This window comes from Tachypleus tridentatus, chromosome 10 (assembly GCF_004210375.1).
Source record: "Tachypleus tridentatus isolate NWPU-2018 chromosome 10, ASM421037v1, whole genome shotgun sequence".
NCBI classification, from domain to species: domain Eukaryota; kingdom Metazoa; phylum Arthropoda; class Merostomata; order Xiphosura; family Limulidae; genus Tachypleus; species Tachypleus tridentatus.
The window spans coordinates 154,886,876-154,902,835 of record NC_134834.1 but is presented as its reverse complement, the minus strand read 5'-3'; the positions used below and the strand labels follow the sequence as shown (position 1 = coordinate 154,902,835).

General features: G+C 30.2%; 1 protein-coding gene across 2 annotated transcripts in view; it reads left to right on the top strand.

Annotated features, from left to right (window-relative positions):
• LOC143230687 (protein-L-isoaspartate(D-aspartate) O-methyltransferase-like) overlaps window positions 1–10,336 on the top strand; it is a 44,192-nt gene extending 33,856 nt beyond the window's left edge. For both annotated transcript variants that reach the window (XM_076464672.1, XM_076464674.1), the window contains exons 6-8: window positions 1,418–1,503; window positions 7,608–7,774; window positions 9,685–10,336. In XM_076464672.1, coding sequence (XP_076320787.1) covers window positions 1,418–1,503; window positions 7,608–7,774; window positions 9,685–9,706 — 275 coding nt within the window. In that variant the 3' untranslated portion in view covers window positions 9,707–10,336. The remainder of the gene's footprint in view (window positions 1–1,417; window positions 1,504–7,607; window positions 7,775–9,684) is intronic.
• The last annotated feature ends 5,624 nt before the right edge of the window (window positions 10,337–15,960 follow it).

Below are 15,960 nucleotides of genomic sequence, written 5' to 3'. Positions count from 1 at the left end.
GTTCTAGATTCCCTCCTCTCTCTTGAACTTAAATTGAAGATGTTATGATCCTCATCCTAACCCTGTGTTGATGCTGGTTCTCTGCAACATGACTTTTGGATGGAGTTGACTAATCAAGAAGAGTTCATCATTACCTAGCCTCTCTACACCTAGGGGCACATCCATTGTTTTACCTAAATTTATACTTTATGGTATTAAGTTGCATATATATTTACATGGTTAGGATGTCATCATTCTCTCCCACTTGATATGCTCCTCTCTTTTTCTGCCCTTATCTCCTGCACATTTCACAGATGGGTGATAAGTATACTTCCAGAGATATTCTTCAGATGCTTTTGGGGAATACTTCTGTCATTTCATCACATTGATCTGTCACCTATCAGTGTGGGATCCTAGCTAATCCTGTGAGAGGAGAGAAGTACAATATCAGAAGTTATAATTTTCCGGTACTAAAAATGTATTTCCAATAGGTACTTCTCACTCTTCCTCCCCACTTTTCTTCAGTGCTTACATCTTCTGCAAAATCTAGAAGTGATAGTTCCCTAGAAGTGTATAGAGGGAGTCACATATGTCATGCTTCTGTTGGTGAAGTTACACATGATGATTTACATGCAACACATGTTGGAATGGTGGGAGCATAAGGTTTGTGGCATGTATAAAGAAAAATTTGCATATGAAGGGCAGCACCAGACAACACTACCTGTACAGGAAAATTAAAACTTTTATATGAAAGATGGTCTTATTAATGACATTGTTTTGAGATTGAATGCTGAAGACAAGCCTAAAGTATTTAAAGGATTAAATTATTGGAAAAAAAAATCCTGATCTTTTTGTTTTGTTTAACTTTATAACTTTAATTATCATAGTAATCTACAAAGAATGTTGGGATCATGGTATTATAACTGCTACTGGAGCAGTTAATTAGAAAAATACTGAAATAATTGTCATTTCATTAAGGCTTTTGTGGGAAAAAATTGGAAATTACAGAGTAATGTACAGTAATTTTTCAGTTTGATTGATGAATTGTCATTGTAGACATTAATCATGTGTTTTAGTTAGTAACTCAGTACTTACAACCTATACATATAAATAACAAATGTAAAATAGCAGCATAAAGCTAATTAATACTAAAAAGTAAGAATCACTGTATTACATGACATTTTGTATCATATGTTACAAAGTCCTTTCATTTATTTCTAAACAGTGCTTTTTATTCACTGTCAATATATAAACTAAACAGTAATAATAAATTGAATATTTCTGGCAATTTTTATGCATTTCATTTACTACAAAACAAGTAATGTGAAATAGATACTAATTATTAAGACTTATTACCATCTTATTTACTACACAGATATAGTGTTATTAACATCTGTAATAAACAAGAACATTTCTGAATGTTTATGAACAATTTCAGTTGGTGATGGAAGGAAAGGCTACCCAGAAGAAGCCCCATATGATGCAATACATGTTGGTGCAGCAGCCAAGGAAGTTCCAGAAGAGGTAAAATTTGACAGGGTGTTGTCATTTGTGAAATAATTTATTTAACCTTAAGGTGTAATTTGAATGTACAAGGAGGTCTGTGATTGTTTTTTTCTTGTTTGTTTGGTAAGATGAGTTTTGAGGTTATGACTTTATGTTTCAGGGTGCTGTAATAAGCTGGTTACAGTAAGCTATGAACATGTGAATAGTGCGAATGTCTGAGTTAATGTAGAATCTAAAACATTTGAGAGGATAGTATCTTACCCTAGTGCCAACCACACATTTTTTTTTTTTCCTTAACCCAGGTGTCTAATATTTATATGGGTAATTATACTATATTTAAATAGCTTTTTCTTTGCTATTGTTTACTGTTTATTATCCATTTTAATGCAAGTCCATGATACCCTCAGGGCATATTACAGTATCTTTGGGAGACTTGTGCAACAATATGGCAAAATTATCTCACACTCGCACAAGGTTGTAAGCCTTGAGAACTGGGAAAATGTGTGAGATAAATTTTAAAATGTTTCAATCTTTCAATTATTCAATACTACACAATTAACTAAAATATAAAAAGTCAAACCTAAATACAGTTTAATTGTCTCTTTAACTATGACATATTTAGGTAAGAAACAACTATAAGTACAATTATGGACAGAGCAACCAACAGTACTACTGGTATTTACATCAACGTAATGACAACAACTGAGCACCATTTTCAAAATAAATATTGTTGGCTTTTAGTGTAAAATAAGCTCCTTCATTGTAACTTATAAGGCTCAAGGAATGTTACAGAAGGTTGGTGTGGGACCTGTAAGAGACTGAAAAAAGTTTTTTCTATTTTTAACAGAAGTGAGCTAAAAAATTGAAATGTATTAATGAGATGAGTAAATGTACATATTGTCTAGACATTCATCTACCAGGCTAGAATTATCCGAGTCAAGATAGAAAGTGCAAAAATTGATATTTTTCATAGCATGTGGGTCATGTGACAACAAAACTAAATTTATATAAAACTTCAAATCTTAACATATATTATAATGTAATTTAATTAACATACATTGATTGTAAAGTTGTTGAGTTAACTTTTAAATGTAACTTAATGACTTGCATAGAAAGGGATTTTAAAGAATACCCATTGTAAAAAGGTTAAGGGATTGGTGAATTTAGGATATAAAGTTAAGGATGTTGTTAGTTAAGATAAAGGGATTAGAAAGACAAGATAATTGGTAGATTAAGGTATGAAGTTGAAAAGGACTAATTATGATTGCTATGAGTTAAGGCATAGAGTTGAGAACAACTTTTAAGTGTGTAGTTTGTGATAATGAGAAAACCCACTTGTATAGAAAATTATATATTTAAAAATGGCTGGTATGGATAGAGAAAGCACTAGTAGAGGAGCAAACAACATTTCAACCTTCTTTGGTCATCATCAGGCTCAAAAAGAAAGTGAACCTGACAATGACCGAAGAAGACTGAAATGTTGTTCAATCCTCTACTAGTGCTTTCTCTACCCACACCAACCATTTTTTAATATATAAGCCTGTAGTTTGTTTAACTTTTTTGCTATGGTCTTGGTATTATAATATACATTAATTTGTCTACACAGTTGCACACATTAAGAATTTACACTATGACCTTTGATACAGCATGTGTATCTTCACAAAATATAGTAAACTTTTAGTAAAGGTTACAAGTATTTTATATACAAAAAATCAGATTTTTAATATAATATTTTTACTACAGATTTGTTCGTGAAAATATAGTTTGTTTTATTACTTGTCTGAGTGCAAAGTTATTTCATGTTATGGATAAAAAAAACTATTCTTCATCTCAAAAATCTCATATTACTTGTGTAATCTCTAAAACCTCCTAAATACATTTCAAATATTTGTTTTCAGTAATATTTTATATTGTTATGTTATATTATTTTATATTATGTTATTTTCTTTACTCTAACTTGTGGGGTCTGTCACTTGACCATCCTTGTAACCATCATAAAAAAAATTAGAAAATAAATATAAATTATGCTTTTTTTGTGGTAGAATAACTACATATTATAGTGAAAATGCAAATGTTTAGTCTAAGTAGCGTAAGTCTCATAACGTTGTATATTTACATATAGAGTTATTATTTTTATTATATTGATCTTCCAGTTATGCCTAGCTAACACTACATAACTTGCATTGACATTGTGCATGTGCACTCATGCTGCATATCCAGTAATATAAAACTGACATTTAGTCTTCCCTGTCTTGTCTGTGTTTTAGTAGACTAGCATTTTGTAATATACAGTCACATTATTACTGTTTATAAATAAATTGCTAAACTTATTTTTCTTTAAATATAGAACAATAAATCAAGGAGTAATGCAAACAATTATCTCTTCTCGCTATGACCTTTGTATTCGGTTGCTGCTGGACATACGTTACTAAGCATTTTACAGTTTTGCATGTGGAGGATAAAGACATATTTTTGTTTTATATATACAGCTGAATAACCAAAAATCATAAATAATGACACTGATACCATAGACTTCCACTGTAATTTATTAAGCTAAGTAACTAAGGTGTATTTAGATTTACAAATATATGGAACTTTGAGCAGTCTAAAGACACATCCCATCTAATAGAAATATTGGACTGAAAGAATGTGGTAGCAAAGATTAAAATGGCTGAGAAAATCACTCTTGGGACATTTTAAGGTGTTTATTTGTTATTCACATGTCATATAGTGAATAATGAGGTAGGTTGCATCTTTAGCATGCTCAGTGTTCCATATTTTTTTGGAAATGGAAAAAGATGAACTCTGTTTAATACAGTACATAAGCCATATCTCAGCAAAATAAAAAAGATATGAAGTTCTTGTTTTATATTGTAGCTTGATAATATTAGTAATTTCAGTTCCTAATTTGTATGAAAATATAGACTTAGTATTTTGGCATCACAAACATCTAATTTTAAAGAGTGCTGCATTCAACATGCCATGTGACTCATTAAAATGTATATTAGAATTTGTTCTTCTAATTACTTTTAAATTAAAAAACTAACTCATATGTAATCTGGACTTTGATTCCATACTTAATGGCATAAATTCATAAAATAGTAGTTCAATACAATTTTGAACGCAAGTGAACAAATGCGATGACATGGCCTTTGACCTATGACCCATTGGAAAAAGGTTAAGGTAGGAAATTGAAGAGGACCTATAAGGGTTTGGTTAGCTTAAGATGTAAAGTTGGGTAGAGAATTGTAAAAAGTGTATTAGTTTAGAGTATGATTTCTGATAAAAATATTTAAGCAGTTAAAGAAAGACACAAAGAAAGTTACTTCACTTCTGGCCTGGTATGGCCAGGTGGTTAAGATGTTCAACTTGCAATTTGAGAGTCGTGGGTTCGAATCCCCATCACACCAAACTTGCTCACCCTTTGAGATATGAGGGCATTATAATGTGACAGTTAAACACACTTTTTGTTGGTAAAAAAGTTACCCAAGAGTTGGTGGTGGGTGGTGATAACTAGTTGCCTTCCCTCTATCCTTACACTGCTAAATTAAGGAAGGCTAGCACAGATAGCCCTCATGTAGCTTTGTGCAAAATTCAAAAACTAACAAACAAATAATCTATCATTTCTATGTTTTACTGGAAAATATAAGTTAAAGTGGAGATTAAACTTTATAATAAATCAATAAATTACCATACAGTATGCATGAAATCAAAAATAACATGCAAAAATTAATTTCTACTTTGACAAAAGTATTAGGGCAATCAACATATTTTGAATGAAGCCATTCTTTGTTAATTATTACAGTTATTATGTTGAAAACCAACAGCTGACAATAATTGTATGATAAATAAATAGGTAATAAGAATACAGAAATGATCTCAAAATTTCAGTAAATACAGTTACACAAAGGAAAGAAAAAACTATCAGAGAACTAAAATAAAGGCTCATTTTATTCAAATGCATTTTTTGTACCATTATTGACAAACACAGGAGAACTGGAACTACTGCAACTACACTGTGGGAAACCAAGCAAAAATCCTACAAAATTTATTAGAAGAACTGAAAAAAAAAGAAAGAAATATACAGGCTACCAGTCCAAGAATACCTTAACAGTATAAATGCCCATGGACAAAAATCAAACTGTTAAACTTTCTTAAAATCAATACATCAAAGAAAGCAATTAAAGTTTTCCATTGAAAGTTTATAGTCAAAATCCAAATTAGAAGTTTGTTTGTTTTTTCACTAAGAAAGCAACCAAGTGTTTGGAGAATGAGAAGAGAAGAATGTTTTGAAATGTTCATTGTGTGATGGTCTGGACTTACTTTTGTTCCTTGAGTACTGGCAACCTTTGTACTGTAGAAGGGCCAATGAATGTTGCAACATATTAATAAATTCTCATCTGTTTCTAAGTGTTAGAAGGCTTAGTGGATGGATGTTTATATTCCAGCAGGATCATGGCCTGTTGCAATATGAATGTTGCAACATATTAATAAATTCTCATCTGTTTCTAAGTGTTAGAAGGCTTAGTGGATGGATGTTTATATTCCAGCAGGATCGTGGCCCTAAGTATTCTGCAAAGTCTGCAGCAGAATTTCTGAAAAGATGATTACAGATATAGTATGGTCACCTCAGCTCTTGGACTTGAATCTCATAAAGATGTTATGGATTGATTTGAAGGCTACTATGTTGTCAAGAAAGAAACCAAAGTTGATTGCAGAACTCGGAAGATGTGTGTGTTGAAAAATGAATATCTTTGAAAAAAAAAATGTTAGGAACCAATTTCAAAATTAAAAACAAAAAAATAAAGGCTTTGAAGTTGTGAAGGAAACAAAGGGTTGACACACAAAATGCTAAAATAATGGTGCCTAAATACTTTTTTCAGTGTATGATATTAATTTCTGCATGTTATTTTTCATTTTATGTATTTTTTGTAATGATTTGTCATTCTATTATAAAGCTGAATCTCTACTTCAGTCTATATTTTCCAACAAAACCATTAAAGATAATGAAATTACTTTCTGTGTAATTCTTCACTTTTTTTTCTAACTACCTAAATATTTTGTTTGTAGTTATATAAAGCTGTTGATGGTGACTGACAAGTGCAAGATTGGATATATGATACAAATTTTAAGTGGAGCTTGAAAACTTGTTAGTTTTGATGCATGATATTGGTAGAGAACTTGTTTTAAGCAGGGTCTACAGACTTGCTAGTTTTGACACCTGACACTGATATAAACTTGTGTTTGAATATATATGTATATATATTATTATTTAAAACAGGCTCTTGTTTTTGTTGCTTATTTTATTTCTGGATGGTTAGTGTTTTTTATCTGAAATTTCTCTAATGCAAGAAATTTGTAATTTGGGTTAACACTGAACGGTTGAGTTAGGGTGGGTTTTATGAGTTACAAGTATTGTTAGTGCTTGAATTGAGGATTGTAGAATTTTCAGGATTACAAAACATTTTCATATCAGTCACTGCTGGATTGAAGTACATTTTAGGCATTATTGCTAATAGTGGAATTCAGAAGAATTTTGAATGTTATAATTTACAGTAATTGGTATTTTTAAGAGGCATTTTAAAAGTAAGATTGCAGAGAACTCTAGAATTTAAATGTTTGTTAGTCAGTTTGAGATAAGTTATGAGATTGTTTTTTGATAATAAAAGAATGATGAAAATATCCTGCTAAAATTGGAATGCCAAATGAGACACCTAGGTTTATAAAAAGAAAGTAAACATTTTTCCTATTGATAAACAAGGGTATATAGACTAACTAATTTTTCATATATAATGACAACAACAGCAAAATTTTAGTGTAATAAAAGTGAAAAGTTAATTTATAAAACTGATGTACTTGCAGGGATAAAAGTTTGTGGATTAAGAATATGTGACATTAAATACTTATTAATGATGCTTTGATACAGGTATTTCTAAGATAGGAATTAGTGGTTTTGTAACTGGTAAAAGTTGTTGTGGACATTGCTAAGGTTATTTTGTCATAATTTATTACTTTAATTCAAAAGGATCTTGTTTGAAATGTAAAATGAACTTAGGTAATTAGAATCTAAATATTTTCTGCTGTTATAATTGTTGTTATAATGCAGTTCCTTGTTTGAACAGCTTGTAAAACAGCTCAAACCAGGAGGCCGTCTAGTCTTACCTGTTGGAAAAGAAAATCAAATGTTAGAACAAATTGACAAGCTACCAAATGGAGAAATTAAAAAAACATCACTAATAGGAGTAGTTTATATTCCACTAACAGACAAGGAACTTCAGTGGTCTGGAAGGTTCAAGTAGTTCATTCTCTTTCATTTACTTAATGTAGCTTCTGTTCTTGTTAACTAATACTTGACAGTTTGGTTTTGTCCATACAAAAAATTAATACATGTTTAAGATATTTTTATTATGGTAACTTATAGAGTGAAAAAAAAAACTAATAAAATAACTATCCCCAAAGAACTTGGGATAAAAATTTTCATATGCATTTCAGTATATATCTATTTTTCAAAAAAACATGAAAATAATTGTTTGCTTTTGAGAGACAGTAGATACTGACAAATAGAACTCCCAAGGTATTGTTTCTGACTCTAAATAAATTATGCACATACTTTCTTAACAAAATTAGACTATTTTTCACCTTAAAGCTGTTATTTAAATACAGTAAAATAGTTATGTTTCAGTTTTGTTGAAATTGCAACAAACTTTTTTTTGTTTTGCATAATTTTTTGCTGGAGTTGTGCATATGGGGTCAAATAATTTGTGACATTCTATTGTATATGTTAAAACTGTAAAATAGTACATTGTACAAAGAAACTCTGAAAAGAGTACAGATTATATGAGTTTAAATATGTATGTAGATTTAGTATTATGAAAAATATGAATATGTGTACAGAGTATTACCTTTGTTCTAATAAAATACAGAGTTGGTTGTTATTATTAATGACATTTATTAATGTATTAAGTTTTTTAACTTTTAATATTAAATAGCAATATTCAATTAATAATTATGAATATAATTTCATCACAAACCTCTAAGGTGTTAAACAATGAGAATTACATAATTATCCAAGTAAACTTATAAAATGAAGAGTTAATGAATCTCTTTTACTGTACAATAAACTTTTAGAAAATAACAAAGACAAGAACAGCCTCTGTTTCTCTTGAAGAAATATGCTTTCATAATATTTAGTTTGTGGACTTTTATCAAGAGACAATACACTGCATTACTATATTTGGTACAACTGTAAGTTATCACGGTACAATTAAAAATGAATTAAAAGAATAATTTTTTAATATTTTATTGTGTCAGTCTATTTGCATATTGACTAACAGTAATTCATGAAGTGTTTTTAGTTAGTATTAGTTAATTTGAATTATGCTTTGTTAATATTTATTATTTAAAATATATATTTATACAAATTTTTAGTCATGACTAGTTTGATTAATAATTCAAATATAAATTCTTCAGTTGCAGTTCAACTAACACAACTTCAAAATGGATTAAACACTAACAAGAATGAACGTTAAAATTTTGGTATTAATATTTCTCATATCCTGTTAACATGGGTTTTGTTAAGATCAATAGAAATTTAATTTGAATAATATTTGGTATCTGTGCAAGTTTTACACTGAAATATTACTCCAAAAAGCTAGTAACATAATGGTTATGTTAGCATAATGTGAATTTGAAAGCTATACAAAATAATAGTTTGGGCTAGAAAAAATAGTTTAATAAACATTACATTACACACAGTATTAAATAATTTAAAATTTCCACCTGAATATAACAACTTATTTTTATAATTTGAACTTCTATGTATAAAAGTTTGTAACATTTTATATTTTAGCATCAAGTAGTATTTTTAGGTAACTTTGTAACTTGAGCCTAAACTTAAACAAGTTATACCCTATTAAAAGTTTATATCACAGAAAAGACTGAACATAGTAATTGTGTGGTAAAGGATAAATTGTTTAATTTTCTCTACCTGTATGAAGGTTGTGTGGAAAGTTGCTTTTCTTCAAAATTTAGCAAAATATTTTAAATTTATATTCTGAAATGTGTTGATGAAGACAGAAAATCTTGTTGAAAAAAATGTTCCATGAATAGAAAATCTAATGGTTTGGTGCCAAACAAATTGAACAACATGTAAGAAAAGAAAAAGAACCTAGTGTGTATGTTGTGTTTTCTTTTCACCAGGTGGTGCTGTCACATTTCCTGATAATCAACTCTTGAGCTAATTCTTCAGCTCCATCTTTTCCCACACTTCATATTAGTGGCTGCTAAAATTTAAATTATACAAAATCCTCTAAGCTTCGTGATGTCTCTGTGGTTACTGTTAATGCAAGATCACAAAAGTAAACCTGTTTTATTATTGTTTTTAACACACTTTTTTGAATGTAAAATTTCAGAGGAGTCTGTTTTAGGCAGTTCTGAAACCAATAGTAACATAATACATTGAATCTTAAACAAACATACCTACCAAGGTTTCTTTAATTGTTAAGAATTCCCTAACTTAAAAGGATACAAATCAGAAGAGAAAAATAAGCTGGTAATATTGAATTACAAAAATGTGATAGTAGCAGTTACTCTAAGTCTGAGTTTCATTTCCTAATAATTTTGTGTTTTTTGTAATTAGATAAATTTCTTAATTTTTCCTGCAAGATGAACACCTAAGAAAAATAATATTCTAAATATGAACTGAATTCAAGCTTTGTTGTTAATTACATTGGTTTTTTGAAGTGTCCTTAGCTTATGATTATTTGCAGCTCTTGTAAAAGAAAGTGAGATATATCTTGTGCATTGAACATGTAGTGTTCATATTTCAATAAAACATTTTTGTTTGATTTTATATCTGCTAATGAATTATTTTGTAAATTTCTATAAGAACATATGTTAAGTATGTTTTTACTTTGGTCTGAATCTTTAAGTAAGAAAAAATAACTGTTGTAGTTACTAAACAATAGGATAAGAATTTAACACGTTATTATAGAATTATACTATGAATATTTGCATAATTTATGCACAAAACATAAACTAAGAATATATCAAGTAAATTTTTTTAATGTAATATTTAAAATCCTACATGTATTGAACAAGACATTAGAACTTACTCCTGTATCACATCGCTGAAGGAGAATATCTGAGCTGTTTGAAAAAATGTGGGATTTCAACTCTTTCAAGTTTTATTTGTTTGTTTTTATATTTTGCAAATTATACTAATTGTGTTAAAAAATTCTACATGGTGAGCATAAGAATTTGTCATTGGCTCAGTCAATAAGTATTGTAAAACCTGAAATGCAGGAAGAATAAAATAAAATAGTCAAATATTCAACAGAAGGTTTCAATGAAGGTTGCTTGATAGAACTTTAAAGCAAATTTTCACATTAAAGAACTTTCAAAGCATTTTTTTATCAGCAATAAGCCTGTTCCCTTGTTTAAATAATGAAAAATATAAATTTCTTTGATTGTCTCTTTGTATATATAGATTCATGCAAACAGAAAATGATGTAGGGAAAAATCAATTATTATGGTGTAGTAAGGAACAGCAATTAACTTTTTTGATGATAATCTTTATGGTTGCTACTGGACCATCTTACTATGTCTTTAAATATTTGAAGTGGTTGGTAGAAAATCAGGTATAAAAAATGTATATCACTATGAAAGTATCCTCTAATAAACATAAAGGTAAGTGAAACTGTAAGTTATAAAGCAGGACAAAAAATTGAGAGGGATAACAAATGAATATGAACATAAAGAAATTTATAATTTAATATATGTGATATTTTTCGAAAGAAGTAACCATTTATAAATACAAAACCAAAGATGAAAAGTAATAAGAACAACCAACCTTATTGGTGTTAGTTGACTTGACGTAAGGATATTATGGTTTAATTAATGTTAGTGACAACATACTGGGCACTGGTGAGTATACGTTAATCTTAGATAAAATACTGTGCTGCAGGATATTTTATCACTCATAAATGTTTGAGTTAACCCAAAACAGTAACAGAAAAACTTTGGATCAATTAATAAAGTTGGAATTAACTTTTAATAGAAGTATTTTATTAAACTGTCAGGCAGACTTCTTACTAAAAGTTGTCAATCTTTAACCTTGATAAGAAATGCCAAAAGCTGATAACACTTCTATATTTTTAATTAAATAATTTAATATCTATAAAATAATGAGAGTAAAATATCTGCATCACAACCATATAGGTCATAACATTTAAAAAACAAACATTTTCTTCTATGTCATTTTTACTGTAGTTTTACATCATATGTGACATAAAAGCTTTCTACCCTGAGACGTGTAAGTAACCACACTAATAATTGGTATATAAATCAGACTGCCAATTGTGTAATCATTATATTATGTAATTGCATGTAGATATATGGCTAAAAATATATTTCATATTAGTTTGTTTTGAATTTTGCACAAAGCTACTCAATTTAGCTGTTTAAGACTAGAGGGAAGGCAGCTAGTCATCACCACCCACCGCCAACTCTTGGATTACTCTTTTACCAACGAATAGTGGGATTGAAGGTAACATTATAACGCCCCCACGGCTGAAAGGGCGAGCATGTTTGGTGCGACCGGGATTCGAAACGAGTCATGTTGCTAGAAACAAAAGTATAACCTAATATTGTTAGTGTAATACATAGGAAAATAAGTTGTTAATATAAATAATTTTTTAGCAACAATCATTCTTTGGACATGTCACGAATGATTTTAATTTTGCTTGGCTCACAAAGGAATTTACCGACGTTTGATTCCCTCGACCCCCCATTTCTGCCTGTTTGTTGGCCAACCTCGATTTCTCTAATTTTCTTTTAAATTTCAGTTAGGTATGAAATGTGAGATTAGATTATGCAGTGAGGTGGGAGCGGTAATACTCACCCAATCACTTTTGACGGACTATTAGCTATTAAAAGAATAAATCAAACAAAAAGTAATTAACTTATATATATATATATATATCAGTGCTCCCTCAAACAACTCATCAACAGTTAGCTTGGTTGGGTGAATGGACGGTTTGGTGTTATCTTTTTTTTATTAGGATTGATCAAGGGGCAACACTATCCAGGAACGATTAGTGATGTAAGTTATATTTTTAATGTTGTGATTTGTTTGTTAGTTAAAGTGAACTGCAGGTTCAAATGATGACGTTAAGTTCATATAGGCCTAGAAATTTCTATGGGGTTTGACATCAGGTTTTCTAGCACATTCGAGGATAGGTTATCAATATGAGATAGATGTGACGATTGTAGAATTGTTTCAAGATAGTATAATCGTTTCTATCCAACAGAGTGAATCAGTTAGCTTGTTGCTTTGTTTCAACAATGTTGTGGTACCAGTAAGTTTAAAATTGGCTTACAACTGTACACAGTGAAAACAGTTTGTAAAAAAACATAAAGAAAGAAATAATATATTTTGTTATCGTTTACGTTGACTGGACTTTGAAATATTGTCACCAGATAATTTAAAATAATTCGTAAACGAAAGAAAAACGTTGAAACATTATTTCTTATATTGAGAAAAGAAATGTAAAAAAGTGTTATAAATTAAGTTTATTCTAGGTAACAATAGAATAAAGAATTTTGATTTCTTTATATTATATTCTGAAGACAGTAGATCGAATGAAAACAAGTTGAATATTTTGAATAGGACAGACGAGACTCCAATTAAGACACTGTTTTATTTTTTTAAACTAAGTACTAGCTTATAGAACAAATTAGTCAGCAATAAAGGAGATCGACACTTCACAAGAGTTTAAAAGACGAATCGATGAATTCTTGAAATATAAAGGAAAGGTTTAAGTTTTCCCTTATTTTAAAAGTGTTTGTGCAGAGATAGCTTTAAAAGACTAGATGATCCCCTCATGTTTTCCTGTTTTGTAATATAAAGGACTACAGAAAGCCATAGATATAAATAACACTATATTGGGAGTTACATGATTTTTGCCACGTAAAGCAACTGCCATTGCTACATGTTCAACTTTCAAAGCCAGCCATTTCAACTGATAATTGTATAGCGATCTCATATCACAAATTGTAGCCGTTTTCCATCTAAAAGAGTATACGTGCGTTTTCTTACAGCAAAGCCACATCGGGCTATCTGCTGAGTCCACAGAGGGAAATCGAACCCCTTATTTTAACGTAGTAAATCCGTAGACTTATCGCTATACCAGCGGGGTCGTCTAAAATAGATGTTTGAATAATTTCGTATTTTAATAAATTTATCAAGCAAAGATGATCTAAACCCAATTTTAGCTCAAAATTAGTGCAGAAACTTCCACAAAACACATATATTTGACATTTTAAATGAATAATGCATTAGATTTTAGTCTTCAGGAAAATCTTGAGATTAAAATATGTTCTTTTTTCCGTGCTTATTATGTATCACAGAAAAATATACATTTCTAATATTGCTGCCAATGCACAATAGATGGCGCAGCATGCGCTTTTCTTGAGAAGGATGTGGGAAGTAGAAAATAATGTTATTTATGTATCTGCACCTCCAAACAGTCAACGTTTTTAATTGAAGTGGATGGAAATAATTAATAATTTTTTGATATAAATATAATAATATACATTCGTATTTATTTTATAATTTGTGGCAAAAGTTGTATATATAAATACAATACTGAAGTCTAAAAGAAGTAACCGAAATCATTACACTTATATCAACTAGTAAAATATACTGGCCTGGCATGGCTAGGTGGTTAGGGACGCTTGACTCGTAATCCCCGTCGCACCAGACATGCTCGCACTTTCAGCCGTAGGGATGTAATAATTTAACGGTCAATCCCACTGTTCGGTGGTAAAAGAGTAGCCTAACAGCTGGTCATCACCACCCACCTTTCCTCTAGTCTTACACTACTAAATTAGGGACGGCTAGTGCAGATAGCCCTTTGCGTGAAATTCAAAAACAAACCTATACTGTACTAGATCATATCTGATCCAGATATGAATACATATTTCTACAACAAAATTACCAACTTTATACTAAACAATAAAAAACAATTTGAATCAATTTTTCCAACGAGTATATCTGAGACAAATACAAGACACATCACAAACTATAAAGACACAATACTAACGAAAGAAATATCCCTACATGAACTTCTTGAAGCAATAAAAAACAAATCTCCGGGTGAAGACGAAATACAAACCATCCTTCTCAAAAAGAGCTCTTCAAAACTGTTTGACCACCTAAAAGAACTTTTTCATCTATCTCTATCCTCAGGATACATAAGTTTCTTGGAAGCTTACTAATATATTAATGTTCCATAAGGAAGAAAAGCCAGCAAATAAACCTAATAACTACCGACCAATCAGCCTGACCAGCTGTGTAGGCCAAAATTCTTGAATGAATAATCGGTAATAGACTTTCTACATTCTTGGAGATAACATCAAAATTACTAGAAGAACAAAATGGATTCAGGAAATTTAGACAAACGACAGATCATTTAATTAGATTAACTGAAACGATAATAAATAGCTTCAATAAAAAAGAATGCACTGCCGCTTGCTTCTTTGATATCGAGAAAGCATTTGACACTGTATGACACGATGGTGTAAGGTTCCGAATGAATGAATTGGGACTACCGCGTGGAATTATTCGCTGGCTATCTAACTTCTTCGAAAATAGAAAATGTATAGTAAATGTAGAGGGTACCTTTTATGAGTACTTTATTCCAGAAGCTGGTGTTCCTCAGGGAGGGGTGATTAGCCCTGTACTCTTCATCATGTATGTAAACAATATGCCATTGAGGGATCCTAATCATGGATTCTCTTCTCAGTTCGCTGATGATGTGGCAGTCTGGAAAAGTTCCACAACACCAACAATAGCAGCCACAAACAAATTTATTATAAATTATTATATTACAAATATTATAAATGAATACTGTCAAAAATACAATAAAAATAAATACAGCAAAAACACCAGTTGTCGTCTTTACAAAATACAAAACACTACAGCCTGAAATATATATGAATGGAACACTACTTCAGACTGCCACATTGGCAAAATTTTTAGGTCTAACCTATGATTCAAAATTAACATGGATTAACCATGTAAACGAAATTAGAAATAAAGTCTGACGAAGAACCAACTATTCTAGGAATCTAACTGGCAGGAATAGTGGAGCATCTACAGACAACATACTAAAAATTTACAAAACATACATTAGACCAGTAATTGACTATGCAGCTCCAGCATGGATAACTGTAATTGACAAAATAATTAAAACCAAACTACAAACAATCCAAAACACACTCCTCACAACAGCATATAGAGTTCCTAGAGCAACATCATCTCAATTTATACATAAATATTTTAATATACCAACCATACTAAATAGACTTCTACATAACACAATAACGTACTTCGATAAAAATTGGATGAAAAACGTATTACTATACTAACTAAACAGGTATCTCATACATGATAAAGTTAGTCCTTAACACCTT